Source organism: Notamacropus eugenii, chromosome 3 (genome assembly GCF_028372415.1).
Source record: "Notamacropus eugenii isolate mMacEug1 chromosome 3, mMacEug1.pri_v2, whole genome shotgun sequence".
Lineage (NCBI taxonomy): Eukaryota > Metazoa > Chordata > Mammalia > Diprotodontia > Macropodidae > Notamacropus > Notamacropus eugenii.
Window position 1 is genome coordinate 107,331,069 of NC_092874.1, and position 23,027 is coordinate 107,354,095.

Sequence of the window (23,027 nt, forward strand, 5' to 3'; positions counted from 1 at the left end):
ACTATTAATACCACATCTCACTTTAGTGTTTTCACAATGATCAGGACCAACTACGTGGCAAACAAGAACTCATTTATAATCATTTTTCCAGTCAGATATAACCAACCAAAATGGGAAAACAAAAGCAAAATCAAAAACCAAAAAGAGCACCAATGAAGTAGTAGGCAGCCATCCATTTTTCCCATATTATGAGTAAAGCAAGAGTGTACTGAAAAGCCAAGATTGTCTTTCAGGCAAGACTGGAAGTTATTCAAGACAGGTTTCCTCTATTAGATTGTTGTAGTATGTGATTCCATAGGACAAACTGGAATCATTGGATTCTTTTGGTTAATGGCAACTGTATACATGACTCCAAGTTATAACACAAGTGCTCCTTGACTCTATTCTTTATTGCCTCCAACATTTAGAACCTACCTCTCTAGCTCAGCCGTCTTGGACTTTTCTCTGTCCAGCTCCTTCTGAAGCTTTGCAGTTATATTCAAAGAGGGTCTGAGGACTGAGTTCCTAGCTAAAGCTGCTGCTGTTGGTCTATCCTCTGGTTTAGGATGGATCATAAGCTGTGAAAGGAAGTAAAGTATTAGTACCTTAAATGTGGTCTTTTTGAAGATTTTAAAACTTCTTGATCCCTCTCATACAATAATTATTTATTTAATAATAGTAATTATTTAACAACCAGATCTCTGAGGAAAAAATGCATGTGCAACACACTTTCTTAATATTTTCTCCATCCCTTTAAAAGTCTAGACAATCAACAGAAAAATAAATCAAGCCCTGATTTGTAGTAGTTTGTTTTAACTTTTCCACCTAACTCCAGCCTCATATGTACCTCTTACTAGACGTTTCTAATTAGATGTCCACAATCTTAACAGGCATAAATTGAATCCTTTCTTCACCCTGCATAAAAATGCTTCCTTTTTAGACATCTCTATTTTTTATGAAGACACTACTGTCTCTCTAGCCAAAGCATTAGAGGAACATTTAAAGCTTTCTTTCACCCTTCACATCCAGTTAAAGCCTGTCATTTGTCTCTAAAGAATCTCTAACATCCAGCAACTTCCTTTTCATTTTTACAGCAACCACTCTTGTCCCATTTTCTTAACTATTCATGTCCGAATTATAACAATAGTTTTATTGCTATATTGTCTCTGGCTTCTCCCTTCTTAATCCATTCTGTGCAAAGTTTCCACATAATTTCCCTTCCAGTTCTAAAAATCTATGTTCTTTTGCCCTTCTTTTAAATCAAACAAAAAAAATTATATGAATAAGTCCCGCTAAAAAGAGGAAAATCGCCAATTATAAGCCAACATTTACAAAGTAATTTAAGATTTTCAAATTACTATATGCACATATATGTGTGATATATGTGCAGGTGTGTGTGTTTGTGTATGTATGTGTGTGTATTATAATTGACCCTTATGACAATCCTGAGTAGATGCGATTATTATTCCCATTTTAATATTCACAGAAGGACAACATAAGAAATCCCTAGCTTCCACACCATCATTCGATGTACTTGATTAGTATCAGTTACAGGTTAAGTTTAACTTGGCATTTGAGTTCTCCAACCACACAGACCCAGTCTTCCTTTTTTCTTTTTTCCTGCCTCTTCATTCCCTACATGTACTACATCCTCCTATTATGATCTAAGCTCCTAAAATACAGAAGCTGTTTCATTTTAAAATTTGAATCCTCAGTGCCTGGCACATAATAAATGCTTGTTGAGGGATATTGATCATGGGGACTATTTCAATTAGTGGTGGCCAAATTACCTCAAATCATTCCTATACATCTTTGCCTTTGGTCCTGGTTTTCTCCCTACCTGTAAACACTGGAATGATCTCCCTACCTGGGATGGATCTACTGAAACAGAGAGGAAGAGGGAATATAAAGAAACGCAGAAGTAGCAAAATCAAAATTCATTTGTAAAGGGGGAGGAAAGAGAAAAGCTCCTTGAAGACAGGGGCTGTAGACTTTTTCTTCTTCTCCCTCCTCTCCCTACCATCCAACCTTAGCATAATATTCAGTGTAAGTGGAACACAAATACTTAAACTTAAAGTGCCTTTCCCTCCCAAAGCACAAAAAGACAGATGGCCTTTTTAGAGTGTTATGAAAATGACAAAAAAGATCCAGACAGTAAGACAACAGCTTTTAACTCTTCCCTCTTACACTCCAAGTTCCAATCTGCGTAGCCTCATGACCTTGATCCTACCTTGATGTCTTCCCCTGTTTGCTCTGCTCCTTGGATCATCCTCTTCATTCTTTCCCCTTCCTTCCACTCTCAACTCCACCAATATGCTCTATTCTTCTCATCCAACTTCTATCCCCACCTCCCAAATGCCATCCCAATGTTATAAGAGATTCCACCTTAAGCAAGTTGTAAAAGTCTTCAGAGAGTTTCTGTGGGAGAGCTGGAAGGTTGCCTCGACGGATATGATGCCAAGGCTCATCATTGCCTGGTAATGCCTTTGCCCCTCCAGCCACAGCAATTGTCAACCCAAGGGCAAACACGTCTGCTTTGGGCAGGTATCGATAGTCCTTCCAAAAAAAAAAAAAATGAAAAGAAAAGAAAAAGTAAGGAATCTATTAATGGTAATGAAACTGGGCAAATGGTCTGGGAGAAACTTCACTTGTTTTCTCAAACACACATGAGTATATACATTTTGGACTTATAAGTTAGTTTCTTTGTTCTGGGAGGGAAGAAAAAAAGACAATTTTTTTTTTATACTCAGCTCTTGAATATAAAAGTGCCTTTTGAATTTCAAGGAACCTGACAGAACCATGATATCCTCCAGGAGAAGGATATTTTTAAAAAAAAAAAAAAGATAATACATATAGATAACAGGAAAGAGGATTCTTTTCCTTCCCCCATTATCAAAATCACTACGGGATGCCATGTTATTCTACATTTCATGACAGATATCTTCAAAGAGAAGATTTCCAAGACCCTTGCAGTTACAAGGAGCACTCAGCACTACTGGAAGTATTAGGGGGTAGAGGGGAGGGGTGAAATGAAGGCTTTACAAACAGGAACTTCACAGGAAGATAAGATCTGAATTCATCTGACCTATTGATATTTTATCTCAGAGCAGCATGAAACCTTCTTTACAAACATGTAAAGTCCTTCAGGGCTAGAACAATTTTTTTTTTAATCTTTTGTCTTTATATCACCTAGCATATAACAGGTACTTAATAATAAATACTTAACCTGTACTGATCCATAATAAATAAGAGATTTATCTACAGGTTCTCAAACTATCTGGTCTTGGGACCTTTTCATATTCTTAAAAATTGAGACCTCCTCCCAAAAAGCTTGTGTTTATGTGGGTTAAGTCTGTCAATATTTACCATGCTAGAAATTAAAATGTCTTATTATTATGAAAATAGTTTTGACCTCTCAGACTACTTGAAAAAGTCTCAGGCTCCCCAGATCACACTTTGAGGGCCCCTAATCTAGGAGAATACTTATTTATAGTCTCTCTCCTAAATCTGAGCTGAGAAAGAGATTCTATATTATCATAGGGATACTTTTACATTTCCTGCATATCTGAATGTTAGCAGGTTCAGCAGTGGTCAGTATATACCATCCCCAACTACCTCCCTGATTTACAGTTGTACCTCTTGTAAAATCTCATTGGCCAAGAAGCGGCTATCTCCTTCCTCTACTTGGGGATTCTTGATTGAAGTCACAAGGCCTAAATCACCTAAGAAAAAGAAAAAATCACTTTAAAGGAGATCTCTCCTAGAAGGTCTACAACAAGGAAGGAATTATTAGCACAGATTTCTTCAGACCACTATCAAATGGTACGGAGAGAAGGCAGCCTCACCAATTTTATACATCACATTAGCAGAAAGGAACCAGTCATCTTCATTCTCCCCTTCTTCTGAGACATATGTGACATCATCTTCTTGTTTTTTACAGATGAAGATGTTACCTGTACAGAGTTGGACTTATTAAAGAAGTATCTCTTCTCCTCAGAGAGGAGAAAAAAATTCAGAAAATAATTTGTTTTGAATAAAAGCTCCTGAAATTTTTTTAGCCTATAACTACATCTTTCAGAACTCTTTTTTCCCCTCCTCAAATTCCCTTCCTTTTCATTCTTACAACTATGGTTACTGTCTCTTCATTAAAATTTTCTCTTATCTTTAACATGATGCAATTCAATTAGATTGGATATGGATTATGGGCTATGACCGGAATTTGGCATCTGCTCCTCATGGAGGAACACTCTCTTTGTTTTCATTAGCCCATCTTTTTCAAGTGCTAAACTACCTAACGAGAATAAATGAACACTCATAAGAATGACAATTATGGTTCCTTGAGAGCTTTTTTATGCGTATCTCCACCAGCACTTAACATAGTGCTTGGTGCATTTGTTGTTCAGTCATACGGAACTCTACATGGCTCCATTGTCTTGGTCCACGAGCTTTTTTTTTGTCAGAGACATTGGAGTGGTTCCCAATTTTCTTCTCCAGTGTGCCCCCCATTTTACAGATGAGGAAATGAGGCAAATAGGAGTTAAATGACTTGTCCAAGGTCACATAGGTAGGTGGTGTCTGAGGTCAGAACCGAACTCAGATCTTCCTGACTTCAAGACTGGTGCTCCATCCACTGCATTACCTAGCTGTTTCCTAAATCCCTGGGGGCATTGAGAGGTTAAGGTATTTAACTGTGGCCACCCAGCTAGCTTTGTATATAGTAAGCACTTCATTCAGTTAATACAAGTTGATTAACACCTCTCCCCCAAAATGCCAATTATCTTGATTAACATAAAACACATACTACCATTACACACACACACACACACACACACACACACACACACACACACACACACACACACACACACACACACACACACACACACACACACACACACACACACACACACACACACACACACACACACACACACACACACACACACACACACACACACACACACACACACACACACACACACACACACACACACACACCCTGGTTTTATATAACCCTCTAAGTTCACAAAATATTTTACATTTATCATCTCATTTGATCCTGACAACTCTTTGAGGTTGGTTCAACAAGTGCCATTATTCTCTATTCCCATTTAACCAATAAATAAAGTAAGACTCAAAGAAATTAAGTCACTGGCAAATCATACTGCCATTCTTTCCTCAAGTCCTAAAAAGCAAGAAAACATGTTCTGGGGCCAACTCCTAATACTCCAGTTATTAACACTTGACTGTTCAGTTAAATTCCCACTCTTAAAAGCACACTACTGCATTTTATCCTAGCTATTTCTTCACTCAAAAAAGTGAGGAAATAGTATAAAAAACAGGCATACAAGCTTACTCAATGTCCAGATTTTTGCCAACAATTGTAGTAGGACTTTCTTCTTTTGCTTTCTCAAGGGAAAAGCATATGTAGTTTTGTTTTTTTCTCCCACTTTGACTTTTTTCCCCTTTTTCTCTCCCACTGAAGGAGAATTGTGTCTGATGTTATGCCAATGAACAGAAACATTTGTTTTCATATACCCACGTATTCTGACAACAATGATATTGGAAGGACCTGACAGTAGTAGCAAGGAGAAGAAAGCAGATATGTACTGACTGGGCTTGATGTCTAGGTGCACCAGACCCGACTGATGGATATACTTCAGCCCCATGGAGATTTGCAGGAGCATATTCTTGAGTTCTGGCTCTTGGAAGAAACGGCCAAGTTTCTCATTTTCAGACACAGCAGCCTGCAAGCTCCCACCTAGCAGAGAACAACACGCTGAAGTCAAATGGAGAGAGTTCAAAGGCAATCATGAAGCACAAAAACCAATCTGTTAAAAAACAAATCCAAATCCCTGTGCCTTTGTGTGTAAGAGAAATCTTCTGGGAGAGGCATGAGGAGAAAGTAAAGGCTTTGGGTGAAATAAAAGAGAATAAAAGGAATAGTTTTCTAATACCCACCACAGTACTGGAATAACTCTGCCCTGTTTCCCATTGTGCTAAACCACCGCATGCTCTTTACAAATGACTTGAGCTATGGCCCTCTTTTAGGGAGATCCATGAACAATTCTGGAGTGGAATTATTAATGTTTATAATGCCTACCTCCTGAGGAAGTACATTCAAAGTACTTTAGAGTATCCTAAGTACTATACATTTCTGAAATCATTGTAAAATCCTAAGGACCACTCTAGGAGGTGAGACTAAGGCAGATGACAGATCTATAAGAAGGCCGCTGTATAAAACTGCATTTAGACCCAATTCTGTTCAAAAGTCTATTTTCTATGACTTGGAAGGGAAAATACATCATTCTCCTTCTGAGGACCAGAGTGGTATAGCAGTTTATTACAAAAAAAAAAAATGTTGCTAGAAACTTGCTTGGGAAGAAATAGTTCAATATAGATGACCTTTTCATAAGAAAGGAAAGGAAAAAGTGAGGGATGGATGACAGGAAAAAGAATAAATAAACACACACAGAGAATTGGAGTCCCTCGGTAAGTTTTAAGCAACCCAAGTGATTACATCCTGCTTGGAAGGTAAGGGCATAGACAGTGTAGGAGGAAGAAATACTCTATGTGAATTTCATGCTTTTTGGAGTCTCATTGTTATGATTCTGGGAGATAAATTGGAAAGTAATTTCCCAGAAAAGAGAGGAAGCACACCAAAGTGAACCTGAAAGTCACTTAATACTTAAAGTTGCAAGCAGAGTAATTATATTTTTTAACTCCTCAAGAGCCAGAAGACTCTTTCTCCTTTTTCTATTTTCTCCCTAGTCAAACACTTGATTAGAGACTACTTATGGTTTGTTTTAATATTTCTAGGAATACACTGTGCCTAGCACAAAGCCTGACACCTAGTAAAGACTTATTGCTTCTTGCTGAATTGACTTAATATGGGACTCTAATGGCACTTAGTAGCCTCAAGTGAAACAGTTCTCTTGTTAAAGGGCTTAGGCTAAGGACACATAGCTAGTCAGTATCTGAAGTAGGATTTGACCTCCTAAGTCCAGGTCCCATGCTCTATCCACTAGGCCACCAAGATGACTCTAATTTGGACAGCTCAAGGTATCCTGAGCAGCCAATAGGTGGGCAGCCCTTTGGTCTCCCATATTAGGGGAGCATTTCCAACACGAAAACAGCCAGCCTCTTGAAAATTTGGGCTTCTTTTCAAAAGTTCATCAGGTAAATGAAAACTAACAATCAGAGACATTTTTGGTGGTTCACACCTGTGTATTCATTAGCATGGGGCATTTATCCCAAAAACCAGTGTGGAAACTCCTCCCAATTCCCTATCCATAGCAGTATTTGTAATTTAAAGTTCCCTGAGACACATCAGGCAGCTAGCATATGTGAGAGGGAGAATTTGAACCCCGGTTTCCCTGACTCCAAAACTGGCTGTCTACCTCATTATGTTATGAATACTTCTCTACCCAATGTAAGATTAAACATACAGAATATGGTACTCTTGGGAGGGCAATGAATTAGAAGACAGAGTATCTGGTTTCAAATCCTGGATGTTGTGAGAGACCTGAGGCAAGAAGTTCATTTCTCTGGTATTCAGTTTTTTCCATCTATAAAAGAAGGAGGTGGAGATGAGAATTCTAGATAACTTAGATCCTTTCTAATTCTAAACCCTAGAATCCTAGATTGGCTAGAAGGTACCTAGGTTGTATTATTTCCTTAAATCATACTATAAGTTTATCAAAAACAAACCATACAGAATAGTTTATTAACAAAAGGATAAAGAATTACACTTTCATAGAAAGAGCAATGTGAATTGTGAGATGACTCATGATTCTTGACTAGTTAGACCTAAAGAATTTACTGCACTCAAAATCCAAGGCACTAAAGCTAGGTCACAATTAAAGTGAATAATGAATCTCCTAAAGTAGTTCAAAGTATTTGAACTGGAACTCTTTGAAGCTGTAATTATATCAGATATGCTTATTGATTCCAGTCCAATTCATAAACAAAGTGTGAATTTCAATAATGCAACCACTTTAGGAGAAATCACGCGTTCATACTCATTGGGACCTACCTTTATAGCTTATCTGGTGTGGCTACTAAAATCGCAATAGTGTTCTATGGAAGAAATAACCAGTTTTTTGTTTTTTTGTTTTTTGGAATGGGGCGTATAGGAGGTGAGGCAGGACAGAGAGATGGAGGTAGAGCAAGGATATTATGACCATCACCACTAGGATCCATGACCTTTTGAGAGAAATCTGTTTTAAACAGAGGCAAGTCCATTCAATATAATGTTATCCTTCAGATCCTGGGGATTTGAAACCAATCTACATTCAAAAAGGATCCTCTAGTCCTCTAAGTTTAACCTACTGTAGGCCTATATGAAAGGTATAGATGTAAACAGATTTTCTGAGTTGATCCCACATTTAGAGGCCTTGAAAGTCAACTTATACAAGGGGGGTTTTCTTAACCTTTTTTTATGTCACAGATCCCTCTGGTGAAGTCAATGGATCTCTTCTTATAAAAATATTTTTCATTACATAAAATATATAGGATTATAAAGGAAATCAAGTATGTTGAAATACAGTTATCAGAGTATTAAAAAAAAGTTTATGGACTCCAGGTTAAGAACCCCTACCCATATATCTCAAAGATTCCATCTCTGTATAGCCAGCATATTGAAGATGGCTTTATAATGTACAACCTGAATGTGATGAGCCAAGATTCATTTTTCATCTTGGTATTTCCAATACATGGTAGATATAGGAGAATTTTGCTGAATTATTTTCTATACCCTACATATATGATCTATCCCATATCTACCCCGACATAAAAGTATGTGAATTTTATAAATTTAACAAGTTGTTTAACAATAACAAGTTTACAATTTATAGAGAAGCAGCTATGGAACTTGGATCAGATGTTGAACATAAAACAGGAGGAATCAATAGCCATATGCCAGATTTGGATACCATCGAAGTCAAGGAGCAGAAAATGGATTTGCAGAGTTCACCTACTTCATTTCCCTACCCCTCAGCAGCAGTACCATTGAGACTGTTCCATAGCCATGCTGCCTCTGTGGGTCTATAGTAGACAATCCTTTTTGTAAGTCACCAGCAGCTAGCATAACATGAGGTACCATCAATGGAGGATAGTTCCTGAAGACCTGGGATTTCATTTCACTCCCCAGAGATCAGAGTTCCAGTACTCACCATTGCAGTACTCATTCTGAATGATCATATGGTCATCCTCTGCCCATGCAGAATAGTAACGAACAACATGGGGATGCTGTCCAAGCACTGCATGAGCGTAAACTTCTCTCAAAGCTGAGGTTCTTAGAGACAGAAGGATAACACAATAAGAACATGTACAAAATGTTTTAGAAACATTCACACATATAGAAAATAAATACCAATATTGATGGCTTTAGGAGAAAGTTTCTCAGTGGTTATTGCCAGGAAGGCAAGGGTGCTTCTATTTCTAGTCCCAGTACAAAGTGGAGTGTGAGGGGTGGGCAGAGGGGGAAGATTTGAACTGTCACAATAATCCGTCATGCTTCAATAGGGAAAAAAAAGATACTTTCCTCCATCTTGGAATGACTCTTTAGAGTTCAGTGAATAATTGAATTTTAGTCTTTTGCCCTACCAACAAAACTATAAGCCAGCCAAGAGTATATGACCACATAGGGCTAGTCCTTAAGGAAGGGTGAAGAATATAAAATGGGGGAGAGGAATGGGAAATACATAGAACAGGAGAGTATAATGCTTGGTCAATTTCAGCTCAAATACCAGGACTGTATTTTGGACCTACATCTTTAAATTCTGTATTACCAATTTCTCTTATTCCATCCCAACAGGGCTGTAAAAGTCATAACTAACCTAATTCATATGTCTAATTTCCATGAGAAGAACAGCAACTTCAGTATTTTTATACTCAAGGCTAATTAATGTTTTGTACCGCTTCACACAAAAATGTTATCTGACTCTAGCAACCCAATGCTAAATGCAGTTTCATTTTCCCGATGCCATGGTCAAAGCAAAACTTACATTCTGATTGTTCAGTTCTAGGACAAGAAATGGAAGGCAAACTTGCTAATTTTTCCTCATTCATTAAACATGATCTTGGATGCTTCAACTGTTTATACAAAAGTTAAAGGGAAACTGCCTTAAGTCAACATGAATGTTTTATGGACAGAATTCCTGACCCATTGGATATTTCTAGAAAGGTCCTTTCAAGGCAGGCACATATACAGAGAGCTAATTTGTGCAAAGTTAAAAAACAACAGCTGTGTACAAATCACATTGCTGACTGTAAAGCATTATCAAGTTATTCTGGAAGATTTAATTCCCTGCCTCTGCACCTGAAGTCTTAGCAATGTTATAATAATTAATAATAACAACTAACATTTATATAGTACTTACCATATGCCAGACACTGTGCTAAATGCTTTACAATACTATCTCATTTGATTCTCAACAATCCTGGGAGGTAGATGATATTATTATCCCCATTTTACAGGTGAGGAGACTGAGGCAGACAGTGGTTAAGCTACAAAGCTAGTGAGTGTCTAGGGCTGGATTTGAACTCAGATCTCTCTGACTCCAGGTCCACAGCTCTATTACTGCACCACCCCTTAACTGCCTCCGTGTTGTAAGCGTAACAAGAACACTGAGAAAAAAGCAAGAAGATTTTGTATGGAGCTTCAAGCTGTGCTGTTCCAATTAAGTATCTAAGGATATATTGAAATATTACCATCTTATGAGATTGTGATGGAAATCTTGAATGTTCTGGATGAATTCCTCTACTTCACAGTAATGAAATTTAAACTTACTCATTTGAAGATCCTCCCAAACGTCTTGTTGAGCGTTTAATAGCATAAATATATCCATCCAGCCTCTTGATGCACTTGTAGACAGAGCCAAATGCTCCTACCCCAATTTTTTCTAACTCCAGGAATTCTTTTTCATAGCGGGAAACCATGTTGCTTTCTCTTATGACACATCTCTGAGAAGATTGAAGGAAGGGAGGATGGAATGAAATGTGCTAGGAAGGACATAGAAAGGGATTTTAGTCATCTTGACTTCCTAAAACTATTCTAAGGTCATCAGCACTCCTCTAACCAAATCTAAAGGATTTGTCCTTCTTAAACTTTGACACCAATAATATCAGTGACTTTCTTCTCATTACCTTAATTTTCAATAACCCCATATTCTACTAATTTCTTCTTACACCCCACTTTCTTTTCTTTTTACCCCAAACAATTACTACAGAGGTTTGCTCTCCCAAGCTCAATCTTAGGCATTTTGTTCTTCCCCTATTATCCCTTTAAAGAAATCCTTTACCTCTAATGTTTAAACTGCCCATACACAAATGATTCCTAAAATTGTACTTGGTTTTTACAATTCCCAAAGTCAAACTGATCTTTAATAACATAGTATTGAGGAAATAGGGTGGCAGTAATACCATTTGTACAACAGGGGAAATTGAGAAATAAGACCTCCAAGAAAAAAAGTTAACTTTGCCTTGTATCTCCTTAATTCCCCAAATTTCAATCATTAACAAGTCTTGCAGGCTTATCTAGTTGAAATACGTGTTCCCCTTCTAAACTTCTGATTCTTTATCTCAATCAGTGCTTACTTCTCCCTAATGTCAGATGGGGGCAGAAGCCATTATATTTGGAAAAACATCTGAGCTAATGAAACTGTAAAAGAAATCCTAGGTTTAAAAGATATAGATGTTAATGTAATAGCAAAAAGACCCTGGATTAAAATCCAAACAGATCTAGTCACTGTGTGGTATCACAGACAAATGGCAAATCTCACGAAATAACTCGAATCAGAATAAGAACACCAGGGTCTGGAAATCCTCACTCACCTTGGCAGGAAGTCCTTGCACTCCCTTGTCTTCAGAGAAGTCAGATTCCTCACTAGAAAACCAAACAAAACAACTCAAACAGAACGACTTACACATATAAGAAAGCTGTCCCATATCCCACAACTCCATAGTTAAAGTAACTACTTCTTCAATACCTTTGTCAGGTGAGAAATACTTTGATTGAGCTACCAAATTAACAGTGTAAACAATTTCTAGACACCTATATTGAATCAAGGTATAAAGAAGGAAGAGTCATGTGACTGGTTATAGAGAATCAGTAATGCTCTGTGTCGAGACAGCCATATTGGAGCCCAATTTTTGCTAATCAGTCAGCCCAGTGGTGGTGGAACACTTCCAAGCTCCTTGAGAGGGTAAACCCAAGAGGTGGAGGAAAGAGTGTGTCTTTGCCTCCAACACCTCTTGTCCAAAAGAAAATCTTGAGACCTTAGAAAGGTCCTCAAGATTTAGTTTTCCCAGTCATGGTAACAGTAGACACTTTAGTCACATTTACCACCAGCTACACTGCTTTTGGATTCCTTTGAACTTTTCCATCATGTCTTCTTTCTGTAGTAAATTCATATTTGGGAAATCTCATTCTACAAGACTGAATCTGTCTGGTACTCTCCTCTCATCAGTCCCTTCAGCCCCTTTCATTGGGACCTCTGACCAATGAGGCTGGGACTACGGGTTCCAAGGCATCTATTTAAAGAAAAATCTCAATGCAATCTTCTCCCCGTTTACCATCAGCTACATTGCTTTTGAACTTCTTTTGATTCTCTATCATGCTCTTTTTCCCCAAGTACCTTCTCCTCTCCCATTCCTTTCACCCCCAACCCCCATTGCCTTTTATGTGTTCTCTTCCCTCATTAGATTCTAATCTCCTTGAGGCATTGTGTTTGTATCCCCAGCACGTCACATGGTACCAAGCATATAACAGACATATTAAATGTCTATTGACCAACAGGAGGACAGGTAGCCTCAGGATTCTTCTGGGGTACTTACTCTCTGAACTCAAAGCTCATCTAAAGTGAGCTTCATGTGGACTATGTGAAGGGAAAAGAGGGACTTCCCTTTAACCACAAGCTGTGAGTTCCTTCTTTGCCACTTGGGGATGTTTTTTACCAACTGTTACATCACATTATTAAATAGCCCTAACTAAAAGCTAATTAACTCCACATGACTGTTAAATAATGGGGAGCATACTCCCAAGATAGGAACTTGGAAGAAATGGTATTAGAAGTCAACCCCAACTCCTCAGGGTTACCCCTAGAAACCTGAGGTAAGGAGTAATCTGCTCCCTTCTAGGAACCCAATCAACCTATGGGAGGAGAGTAACCCTAGAATAATGTAAGGTAACAGGCCTCAATAACCACTTACTGGAAGTGACTCATAATTGAGGGGAGATTTGACTGTGACATGTTAAGGTTCTTCTCAACTCAAGAGTCTAAAATAAGTAGACTTAACATGGGTTAAATATACAAAGTTTCTTATAAGACAAGTTTAGCATAAGATAACATCAGGTTCAACAGTAACAAAAGTCTGCTTTCTTGATGAAAGCGATATGTTTCTAGCACTTTAACAGCCTTGGGGACTTGCTATCAACTGGTAATTTCCTATTTAACTAGAGGTTCTTGTTAAATGCTAAATTCTCTTGGGTTTCCATGCAGCTGAAGGCAAAGGGAATGTCAATTCCTTCTAAATTTCAGCACCCAGAGATATGAATCTGCCCACCCTAACTTTCTCTCAGACAATTTCAATGACTAAACCTTCTGAGGATTGATTTTTCCTGCCGAGGAAGGGGATGTTGAGGAAAACAGACAACCAGAAGACAGGATTCACCCAAACATCCATGCCTTTACTTGATCATTTGGGAGTGAAATTTGAGAACATGTTCATATGTTTGAACAAAATCTAGGGTGGGTATGTGTATTTAGTTGAAGCTAATCTCCTTTTCAAGGTCCCTATATTAACAACGGCCATAAAATTCACCACCTTGACTGTCAGAAGTTTACATTAAGTGTTATTTCCAGCTTGTAGTGAGTAATATATACTGGACAAAGGCTACATTTCAAAGAGAGCCTACCAGCACTGGAAGCAGACTAATAATAACTTGTGCAGAAGTTCTATTTACTGATAATTCTGGTGACATTATCCTACTAATCTACACCGGTTAAAGCAATAGACCTAGTCATAAAGGAAATAAAACCCAATTTGAAACGTGAGCATAAGGAGTATCTCTTAACACAACAGATTGCTTCTATCAGTAGACTTTCTTTCCCTGTCAAGGTTTCATATGTTAACAGGGGCACACACAGAGAATTTTAATTTGATTAAAGTGGAAATCTCAATTGTACTTCTGAAAATTCTTCACTATACCTCATAAGACAGATAGTTAATTATTCTTTAAAAAAAATACAAAAATGTTTTTAGCAGCTCTTTATATAGTAGCCATGACAACTTAGAAAGGAGTCTTGTTTGTATATGAATTTATCTGAATATTATGTCATAAGAAGTTCTAAAATAGAAGGAAACTGAGATTTCAAAGAATGGAGGAGAGTAAATTGAGCAGAATTTGTACACTGAAAACATTAGCAAAAACCAATGCTATTGAATGCAATGACAACCCATGAATTTAAAAAGACTAGAGTTAAAACATGCTCCTCCTTGCAGAGAGAGATGAACTTAACTACAGAAAAACATACATTTTTAGGCATAATCAATGTAGGAATTTGTTTTGCTAGATGATGCATATTTGTTATCCATTTTCTTTCAATTTTTGATTTTTTCAATTGTTCATTGGAGGGAGAGGAGCCAATGAGAGGGACAGATTATGAATGCACATAAAACAAATCAAAGGAGGAAAACCAGAAAGGTATGATGATACTCACGGCTCTTCTCCTATTTTCCTCTTGCCACTGGACTGAGAGACCATCCTCCTATAGGATTCTGGGGTGAAGGGGTTCACATTGACCTGATTTGATGAAGACATCTGGTATGTGCTAATGTCAGGTGTAAGTCGAAAGTGCTTAGAACTTCTTGTACATGGCTTTCCAGAAGAACATGTATTACTTGTTAGCAGGGTCTGATTTGAAACCAACAACAAAATTAAATTCCAAAAACATGTCAGGATTGGAACGAATTTTTTTTAAACCTATGATTTCAATGGTAAAGGGAGCTTATGGTGAAACTGCTGAGGCACTGAGACGTTAAGTGACTATCCAGAGTTAGGCAGAGGCAAGACGTAAATACATGTCTTCCCAATTACTAGGCACTGCTTAACATTCTTGCACTTGTTCACTTGGGTGACTCTGTCCCCCACCCCACTATCTAGCTTCTCACTGCCTGTCTAAACATTTCTCAGTCACTGTTCCACGTTAGGTAAATGAAGGTCACCACACAAGACATGCAGGAGCTGGAAACCCTGGCCCCAAGACACTTATTCTCTTTCTTATATAATCCAGGTCCCATCGTTATGTTGCAGTGACAACTCTTTTTAAAAAAAGTGATAATTCTCTCAGATCATACAAATCAGCAGAAGATTTTACAAAGTGAAGGGCTTTTCCAAAATTAGGTCTGTGAGTTATGAAAAGGGGGATGGTGGAGAAAGCAAAATAAAAGGCCTCCAACCTAACCATTCCCCATAAAACAAAGCCAAAGTGGGTAAAAAAAAAAAAAAGTCTCATAGTAGAAACTCATGATGACTTGGCATCTGTGCCTGGCAAAAGGTTAAATCCTTTGTTCTACACTTTTCACGAGGATATGGGAAAATATAGACATTAATATACAGGAAATTCTCACAAAGTACAAACTGGTCATGAATTGGCCCCAAGTATAACTGAATTCTCACTGAACTATGTGAGGAAAATGTTTCCTATTGGAGAAAGAGCCAGCCTCAAAGTCAGTAAGACCTGACCTCAAGTTCCAACTTTGATACAGATTGGCTACATTGGTCTATTCGAAGTTCACTGAACAGGACAGGGCATTTCTGTCTCTGTTCCTTTGTATGTTCTCCCATGCCTGGGGTGCTCTGCCTCCCTCACCTGACTTTTACTTTAAGATTCAGCTCAGATTCTACTTTTGGTAGGAGATCATTCTTAGTTTCCTTTCTAGCCCGTCCTCTGCTTATTAGCAGAGATCACCTTCATATACCCTGTATATATCTTCTGTGTACTTAGATAGTTTTATGCTGTCTTCCCCCACTGGAATATAAACTCTCAGAGAGCAGGAATATTGAGCAGAAAGTTGTTGATTTTCCCCTTCCTGCCTATTTTTTTTGTATCCTCAGTACTTAGGATAATGCTTGGCACATAAGCTAGTGCTTTCTGATTAACTGTCTGAGTGTAGAGCCTGTAACAGAGCAATGTTACCTAGGTGTGTATCCAAAGAAAGAATACCTAAAGGAAAAAGAAAAAGACCCATGTGTTCAAAAATGTTTGCCTCAATTTCCTTATCTGTAAAATGAGCTGGGGAAGAAAATGACAAACCACTCCAGTATCCTCACCAAGAAAACTCCAAATGGGGTCATGAATAGCTAGAAAAAACAACTGAACAATTGGTGCGATGGATATAGAGCACTGACCCTGGAGTCAGGAGAACCTGAGTTCAAATCCAGCCTCAGACACTTCTAACTATATGACTCTGAGCAAGTCACTTAACCCTGATTGCCTCCAACAAAAAGAATACAGTTGAACAACAACAATGACAGAGGGAGTTTCCTCTCTGGTTAGAAGTAGGAGGTCCAGAAAAATAAATAGAATACTATTTAACCTCAAGAGGCAGCTGGTAACTCAGTGAATAGTCAGTGGAGTCAGGAAGACCTAAGTTCCAATCCAGCTTCAGAAATGCCTTTGTTATGTGACCTTGGGAAAGGCATTTAACCTCCATTTGCCATCAGAAGGAAAAAGAGCAAACCACTCCAGCATCTTTGCTAAAAAAAATCCCATTGGACACTATGGTCCATGGGGTTTTGAAGAATTGGTTAAGACTGAATAATAACATTTTACCTCAAACGATTGTTGTGAAATATCAAATGAACCAATGGGTAAGTACTGTAAAATTTATCAAATGTCATTCAAAACCAAAATGACTAAAAATGCATTTTGGTTTCAGTTCAAACATTGAGCACATAATAGATTAAAAACAACAACAACAAAAACAACTTTCCTGACCAAAACATGGTGGTGTGTAAAGAGCTTTGGATTTTAAAGAATCAAAAATAAGAGTTTGAATTCTGGTTCTATCACTTTTGCTAGTTGGCTAAACCTGACAACCTCACATCCAGTTTTCATTTCTGCACAATGAGGCCTTTGGACTAGATTAGGCATTCTTAATATGGGGTCCATGCATTTTAAAAGTAGTTTAATAACTATTTCAATATAATTGTGTCTTTTATAATCCTACATATTCTATGTATTTAAAAATTATATTCTGAAAAGAGGATCCAGAGGCTTCACCAGATGGCCACTAATAAAAAAGGTCCATGATAAAAAAGGCTAAGAACTAACTAGTTGATCTAAGATCCCTTCTAACTCTAGAAGTACTAAAAATTTCTTCCAGGACATCTCTTTTCCATGCCCATTCATTTGCGGGAGACATAAACATTCATTAAAGTTAATTGCCTTGAATTTTGCTACCGGATGGAAACAGTTAACAGTTCATTGAGTTTCACTTCTTTGAAGGTCATTTTAAAACCTTATTCCTGGTCAGCCATAAATTATTGAATGCCAACCACATTTTCATTTTATGTACAGTAGGGATAGTTTATACATTCTCTCACAGCTCTTATTCTATAGAATCAAGGAGGTTAATTTTACTCAACTGTTATCAGGGACAATTCAATGAGGAGGAAAGGGGGAAGGAAGATATGTTGGCAAAATGACAAATGTAAAAATATGGGATGCACAGTGGAATGGGTTAGGCATATAACACGCAGCAGTCAATGACTATAGTAATCTAACGTTTGATAAACCCAAAGACCCCAGCTTCTAGGATAAGAACTCACTCCTTGAGAAAAACTGTTAGGAAAATTGGAAAATAGTATACAAAAACTAGCATAGACCAACATCTTACATCCTATATGAAAACAAAGTCAAAATGAGTACATGATTTAGATATAAAGGCTGATACTATAAGTAAACTGGGAGAGCAAGGAATAGTTTTATCTATCAGATTTGTGGATAACAGAAGAATTTATGACCAAACAAGAGATAGAGAATATTGTGAAAAGCAAAATGGATAATTTTTATTATATTACATTGAAAAGTTTTTGTACAAAGCCAGCAACCAAGATTAGGAGGGAAGCAGAAAACTAGGAAAGCAGAAAACAATATCTCTAACAAAGACCTCATTTCTAAACTATGTAGAGAACTGAGTCAAATTTATAAAATGCGAGTCATTCCCCAATTGATAAATGGTCAAAGGATATGAATGGGCAGTTTTCAGATTAAGAAAGTAAAACTATCTATAATTATATGAAAAAATGCTGTAAATCACTGTTGATTAGAGAAATGCAAATCAAAGCAACAGTGAGGTACCACATCACACCTATCAAATTGGTTAACATGATAAAACAGGAAAATGATAAATGTTGGAGAAGATGTAGGAGAGTTGGAACACTAATTCATCGTTGGTGGAGTTGTGAGCTGATCCAACCATTCTAGAGAGTAATTTGGAACTATGCACAAAAGGTTATAAAACTATGCATACCTTTTGACCCAGCAATATCACTTCTAGATCTGTATCCCAAAGAGATCATACAACAAATGGGAAAAGGACCTATGTGTACAAAAATATTTATAGTAGCTCTTTTTGCCCATCATTTGGGGGATGGCTGAACAAGTTGTGGTATATGAATGTAATGGAATACTGTTGTGCTATAAGAAATGATAAGCAGTGGACTTCAGAAAAACCTGGAAAGACTTATATGAACTGATGCTAAGTGAAGTGAGCAGAACCAGGAGAACATGGTACATAGCAGCAGTCACATTATGCAATGGCTAACTTTGATAGACTTATCTCCTCTTAGCAATGAACGGATCTAAGACAACGCTAAAAGACTCATGATGGAAAATGTGGTCCACATCCAGAAAAGGAACTATTTAGTCTGCGGATTGAAGCATATTATTTGCTCTTTTTTGTTTTTTTCTTTATTATGGCTTCTCCCATTGGTTCTATTTCTTCTTTACAACATGACTAATGTGAAAATACGTTTAATATGAATGTATATAGTGAGTCTATATCAATTTACATACTATCTTGAGGTGGGGAGGGGAGAGATGGAGAGAAAATTTGGAACTCAAAATCAGATGGAAGTGAATGTTGAAAACTAAAAATAAATATATTTTTAAAATATATAGGATCCGTACAACTAGCCTTCAAGGGATGAACTTCCAAAAAGTAAACTATATTTTGATGTCACAAATCACAAAGGGAAGAGAAGGGTTTTTGCTCAGTTGTTTTTCGATTATGTCCAACTCTTCACAAACCCATTTGGGATTTTTCTTGGCAAAGATGCTGGAGTGGTTTGCCATTTCCTTCTCCAGCTCATTTTATATACAGATGAGGAATTGAAGCGAACAGGTTTGAGTGACTTGCTCAGAATCACACAGCTAGGAATAAACACTTATACGGTACTTACTGAGTGCCAGGCACTGTGGTAAGCACTTTTTACAAATATTATCTCATTTGATCCTCAAATAACCCTATTCTCTTCATTTTACAGTTGAGTAAAAGAGAAGTGATTTGTCCAGGATTACAGAGCTAAGTACGTGTGGTGGCCCCATTTGAATTCTGGTCTTCCTGACTCCAGGCCCAGTGCTCTATCTACTGCACCATGTCTGGGAAGGCAGAACAAAAGGCCAACTATAAAAGATGATACAGATGGCAGAGAACTAAGTCTTGGAGACACTTTAAGAATGAAGAAACTGCTTATGTGATTAAAAAAAAAAAAAACAGCCCAAAACAAAAAACAGCAAATGAAATACCCTAGAAGCATGAGGGAAAAAAACTCCATCCTTGTTTACTGATATCAGCAACTGATCATCAATCAGACAGGATAAAGGAGTCTGAGCCCCCTATCCATTTAATAGGTACTTTACAGTAGAGCTTTGCTATTCTTTATATGATCTGAAAAATATATTGGAAGGTCCAGATGGTTAAAGGATAGGAGCAAACACTCCCCCAAAGAGAAACTATTAATAACCATAGGAAAGAATGCTTCAAATTGCTAAATAAGCAAATCAAAACATCTGAGGATTTCCACCTCATACCCAGTAAATTACCAAAGATGATAAAAGAAAGATATGTTGGAGGGTAGTGGAAGGACAGGCACACTAAACCACTGTAGGTTAAGCTGTGGATTCTAGCTATTCAAAGAAGCAGTTTGGAATTAGATAAATAAAGGGACTAATTCTTGGCCTCTTAACCCCAAGGAAGTCATGGAAAAAAAAAAAGAAAAAAAGGTTCCTTTAAAAGTACCAGAATATTCATAGCAGCACTTTTTGTTGTGGCAAAGAACTGGAAAGAAGGCAGACAGATGCCCATCAGCTGGAAAAATGGCTGAATAAATTATACAAACATGCTATTATTGTGCTATAAGAAAAAGTAAGCATAACAAATACAGAGAAGTCTGGAAAGACTTGGAGGAACTGATGCACAATGAACTAAACAAAACTAGGAAAATAATACATACAAAAATACAACAACGTAAAGGGAAAGAATTAAAGCCTAAACTGAATATTTCAGAAATATAATGATATAATATAATAATAATCATATAAATATAATGATGAATATAATGACCAAGCTTTGCCTCAAAAAAGGAGGCATAAAGGCACCCTCCCTTCCCCTTGCAAAAGTTGGATCCACAAATGTGGAACATTGTAATAAAGTTAGACTTGTTTTAATGTTTGCTTAATTTCTCCCCTTATGTCTTCACTCCTTTTTTTAAAGGTTTTTTGTTTGTTTAAATGGATGGTTTTCTATAGGAGGAGAAGAACAGAAGGAAATGTAGGAACTATGAAAAGAAAGATGTCAATAAAATTCATTTTTAAAAAAAAAGAATAAACTAGAAATGCACCTTAATGTGGATAAAATGTGACACAAATTTCATCTCAAATCTTGCCTATCTTCATTTATGGTCTGCCTTCCCCTAATTGATTTTTTCCAATTTATCACTAGTTTCCATATAATTGTTTGCTATGTCTCCCCTGTGAGCTCCTGGAGTGTAGGGGCTGTGTTTTGCCTGTTTGTACTATGCTTAGCACAGTTAAGCTCTTAATAGATGTTTATTGAAGGGCAGCTGGGTAGTGCAGTGAATAGAATGCAGGCCCTAGAATCAGGAAAACCCAAGTTCCAATGCAGCCTCAGACACTTCCCAGCTGTGTGAGCCTCGACAAGTCATTTAACCTGGTTTGTCTCATTTCCTCATCCGTAAAATGATCTGGAAAAGAAAATGGCAAACCACTTCAGTATCTCTGCCAAGAAAACTCAAGTTGGTCACGGAGAGGCAGATACAACTGAAATGACTCGACAACAAATGTTTGTTGACTGACTGATTATCTCAAGAAAAGGTTAGAGTGTTTCAAGTTTGTTAAGATTCATAAATAGAACACTAAATGAAAATATAAAAAGTGATTATGCTTTTTTTCCCCTTCAGAAAATGAAAAACACATTGTATCTCCAAAAGGGAAGTATTTAAGACAGACTTTAGCTATCATCTTTCTAACATGCTTACCTTGGGTGTACGCGGAGAGTCATAAAGTTGCAACTTTTTCCAGGATACTTCTGGGGTCCTAGAAATGTGAACTACAGGGCGTGACAAAGGACTCTGCAGCAAGAAGATATTTGCTGTCTGGTCAGGACTATCTCTGGAATTGCTGTGGGGAGGTGTAGGTTGACTGGAGATCCACATGGGCATCCCCTCAGGAACCACACTAGTCAATGGGGACTGAGGCACGACAATCTTCTCTGGGGTCCGAAATGAGGATGCAGGCCAATGGGAAGTTGGTGAAGAATGTGGAGTAGAGCTCTGGGATGCTTCCTGGAATTTCTTACTGTTTTTTCCTTCCTCCCTTCCTCCTAGATTCCCCACATCTTTTTCACTAGGGAAGGAGATATTCCATTTCAGCTCCAGGTCATCCTTGTTCTTATTTCCTTCCATCTCAGCTGAAAGGGCTTCAAAGTACTGGTCAGTAGTCTGCAGCAGAGAGAAGAGGAGAAGATTTGGTCCTCAAGGTGTGTTTCCCTCTATCCAATACAGTGGTCAAGATGCACCACTGAAGTACTAATTGATACACCTTAAATATTACCTACCAATTGATACAACTTAACCACCACCCACCTCTGTAACCCTCAGCTTATGCTTACAGGACTCACTTGTACTTGGAATAAAGAAAACCTCTTGGAGCCTATGAAATATTAAAACCTACACCCCAACCTTCTAGGTCCTCCACTCTTTCTCCCCTTACCCCTATGTTTCACATGTTAGTCAAACATGGATTTCATTTCCTAGATGTATTTTTTTAATCCCACTAGCAAAAGCTTGGGATGAAGTCCATTCTCGCAGAGAAAAAAGTGAGCAGTAAGCCTAGCACACACTATTTATAAATACTCACCTGCCCGTGTTTTAAGCTAACAGCTTGTAATTACCATTCAGCCCACCGGTACTTAATCACCATAGCTAAAAAGCCTCACATAGACTTTGGCTCTAGCTCAGGTCCCTAATAGGGCAACTTCTCTGGATCCTCTGACATGTTCACCCCAGTGCAGATTCACACGGACTGTATAACTTCAATTTTCAGAGGAATGAGTGATCAAAGGGCTGTTAGGAAGGATAAAAGGACAGACCAAAAATATTCTTAGGTTTTCAGAATTGTAAGGGTCTTTAGGGATCATCTATTCTGTCAGGTAAAAGGCAAGAGAGGAAGATTAACCACTCTTAGAAAATGGATAAAAATTACCCCCAAGAAGACTGCTACTATTACTAAAGCTCTATTTTCTGTAATGGTTTATACTTTCATTTAAAGATATTTATAAGGAAAGATATTTATCTTTCACTACAGTTTCTCATTTCATTCTCATGATAACCTGGGGAGTGGAACAAATATTGCAAAGAGAACCGAAGGGAATAAAATGAAAAAAACTATCACCCAAACTTCTAAAATCAAGCAAGAACATTCGTGGGAAAAATGAATGCCTCTTTTAATTAGACTCTC

General features: G+C 37.6%; 1 protein-coding gene and 1 long non-coding RNA gene across 3 annotated transcripts in view; one reads left to right on the forward strand and one right to left on the reverse strand.

Annotated features, from left to right (window-relative positions):
• LOC140533158 (uncharacterized) overlaps positions 1-5,937 on the forward strand; it is a 22,496-nt gene extending 16,559 nt beyond the window's left edge. Inside the window, exon 2 of the long non-coding RNA XR_011976813.1 lies at positions 5,465-5,937. This is a non-coding gene — a long non-coding RNA (uncharacterized lncRNA). The remainder of the gene's footprint in view (positions 1-5,464) is intronic.
• WEE2 (WEE2 oocyte meiosis inhibiting kinase) overlaps positions 1-22,425 on the reverse strand; it is a 23,588-nt gene extending 1,163 nt beyond the window's left edge. Inside the window, exons 1-11 of one of the 2 annotated variants that reach the window (XM_072652530.1) lie at positions 22,281-22,425; positions 21,548-22,009; positions 14,703-14,896; positions 11,815-11,866; positions 10,772-10,944; positions 9,153-9,274; positions 5,594-5,740; positions 3,825-3,932; positions 3,616-3,701; positions 2,365-2,535; positions 415-557 (exon numbers count right to left, since the gene is read on the reverse strand). In XM_072652530.1, coding sequence (XP_072508631.1) covers positions 415-557; positions 2,365-2,535; positions 3,616-3,701; positions 3,825-3,932; positions 5,594-5,740; positions 9,153-9,274; positions 10,772-10,944; positions 11,815-11,866; positions 14,703-14,896; positions 21,548-21,973 — 1,622 coding nt within the window. In that variant the 5' untranslated portion in view covers positions 21,974-22,009; positions 22,281-22,425. Of the gene's footprint in view, positions 1-414; positions 558-2,364; positions 2,536-3,615; positions 3,702-3,824; positions 3,933-5,593; positions 5,741-9,152; positions 9,275-10,771; positions 10,984-11,814; positions 11,867-14,702; positions 14,897-21,547; positions 22,010-22,280 lie in introns of both variants that reach the window. The other variant, XM_072652529.1, reaches the window with a different exon arrangement.
• Positions 22,426-23,027: the final 602 nt, after the last annotated feature.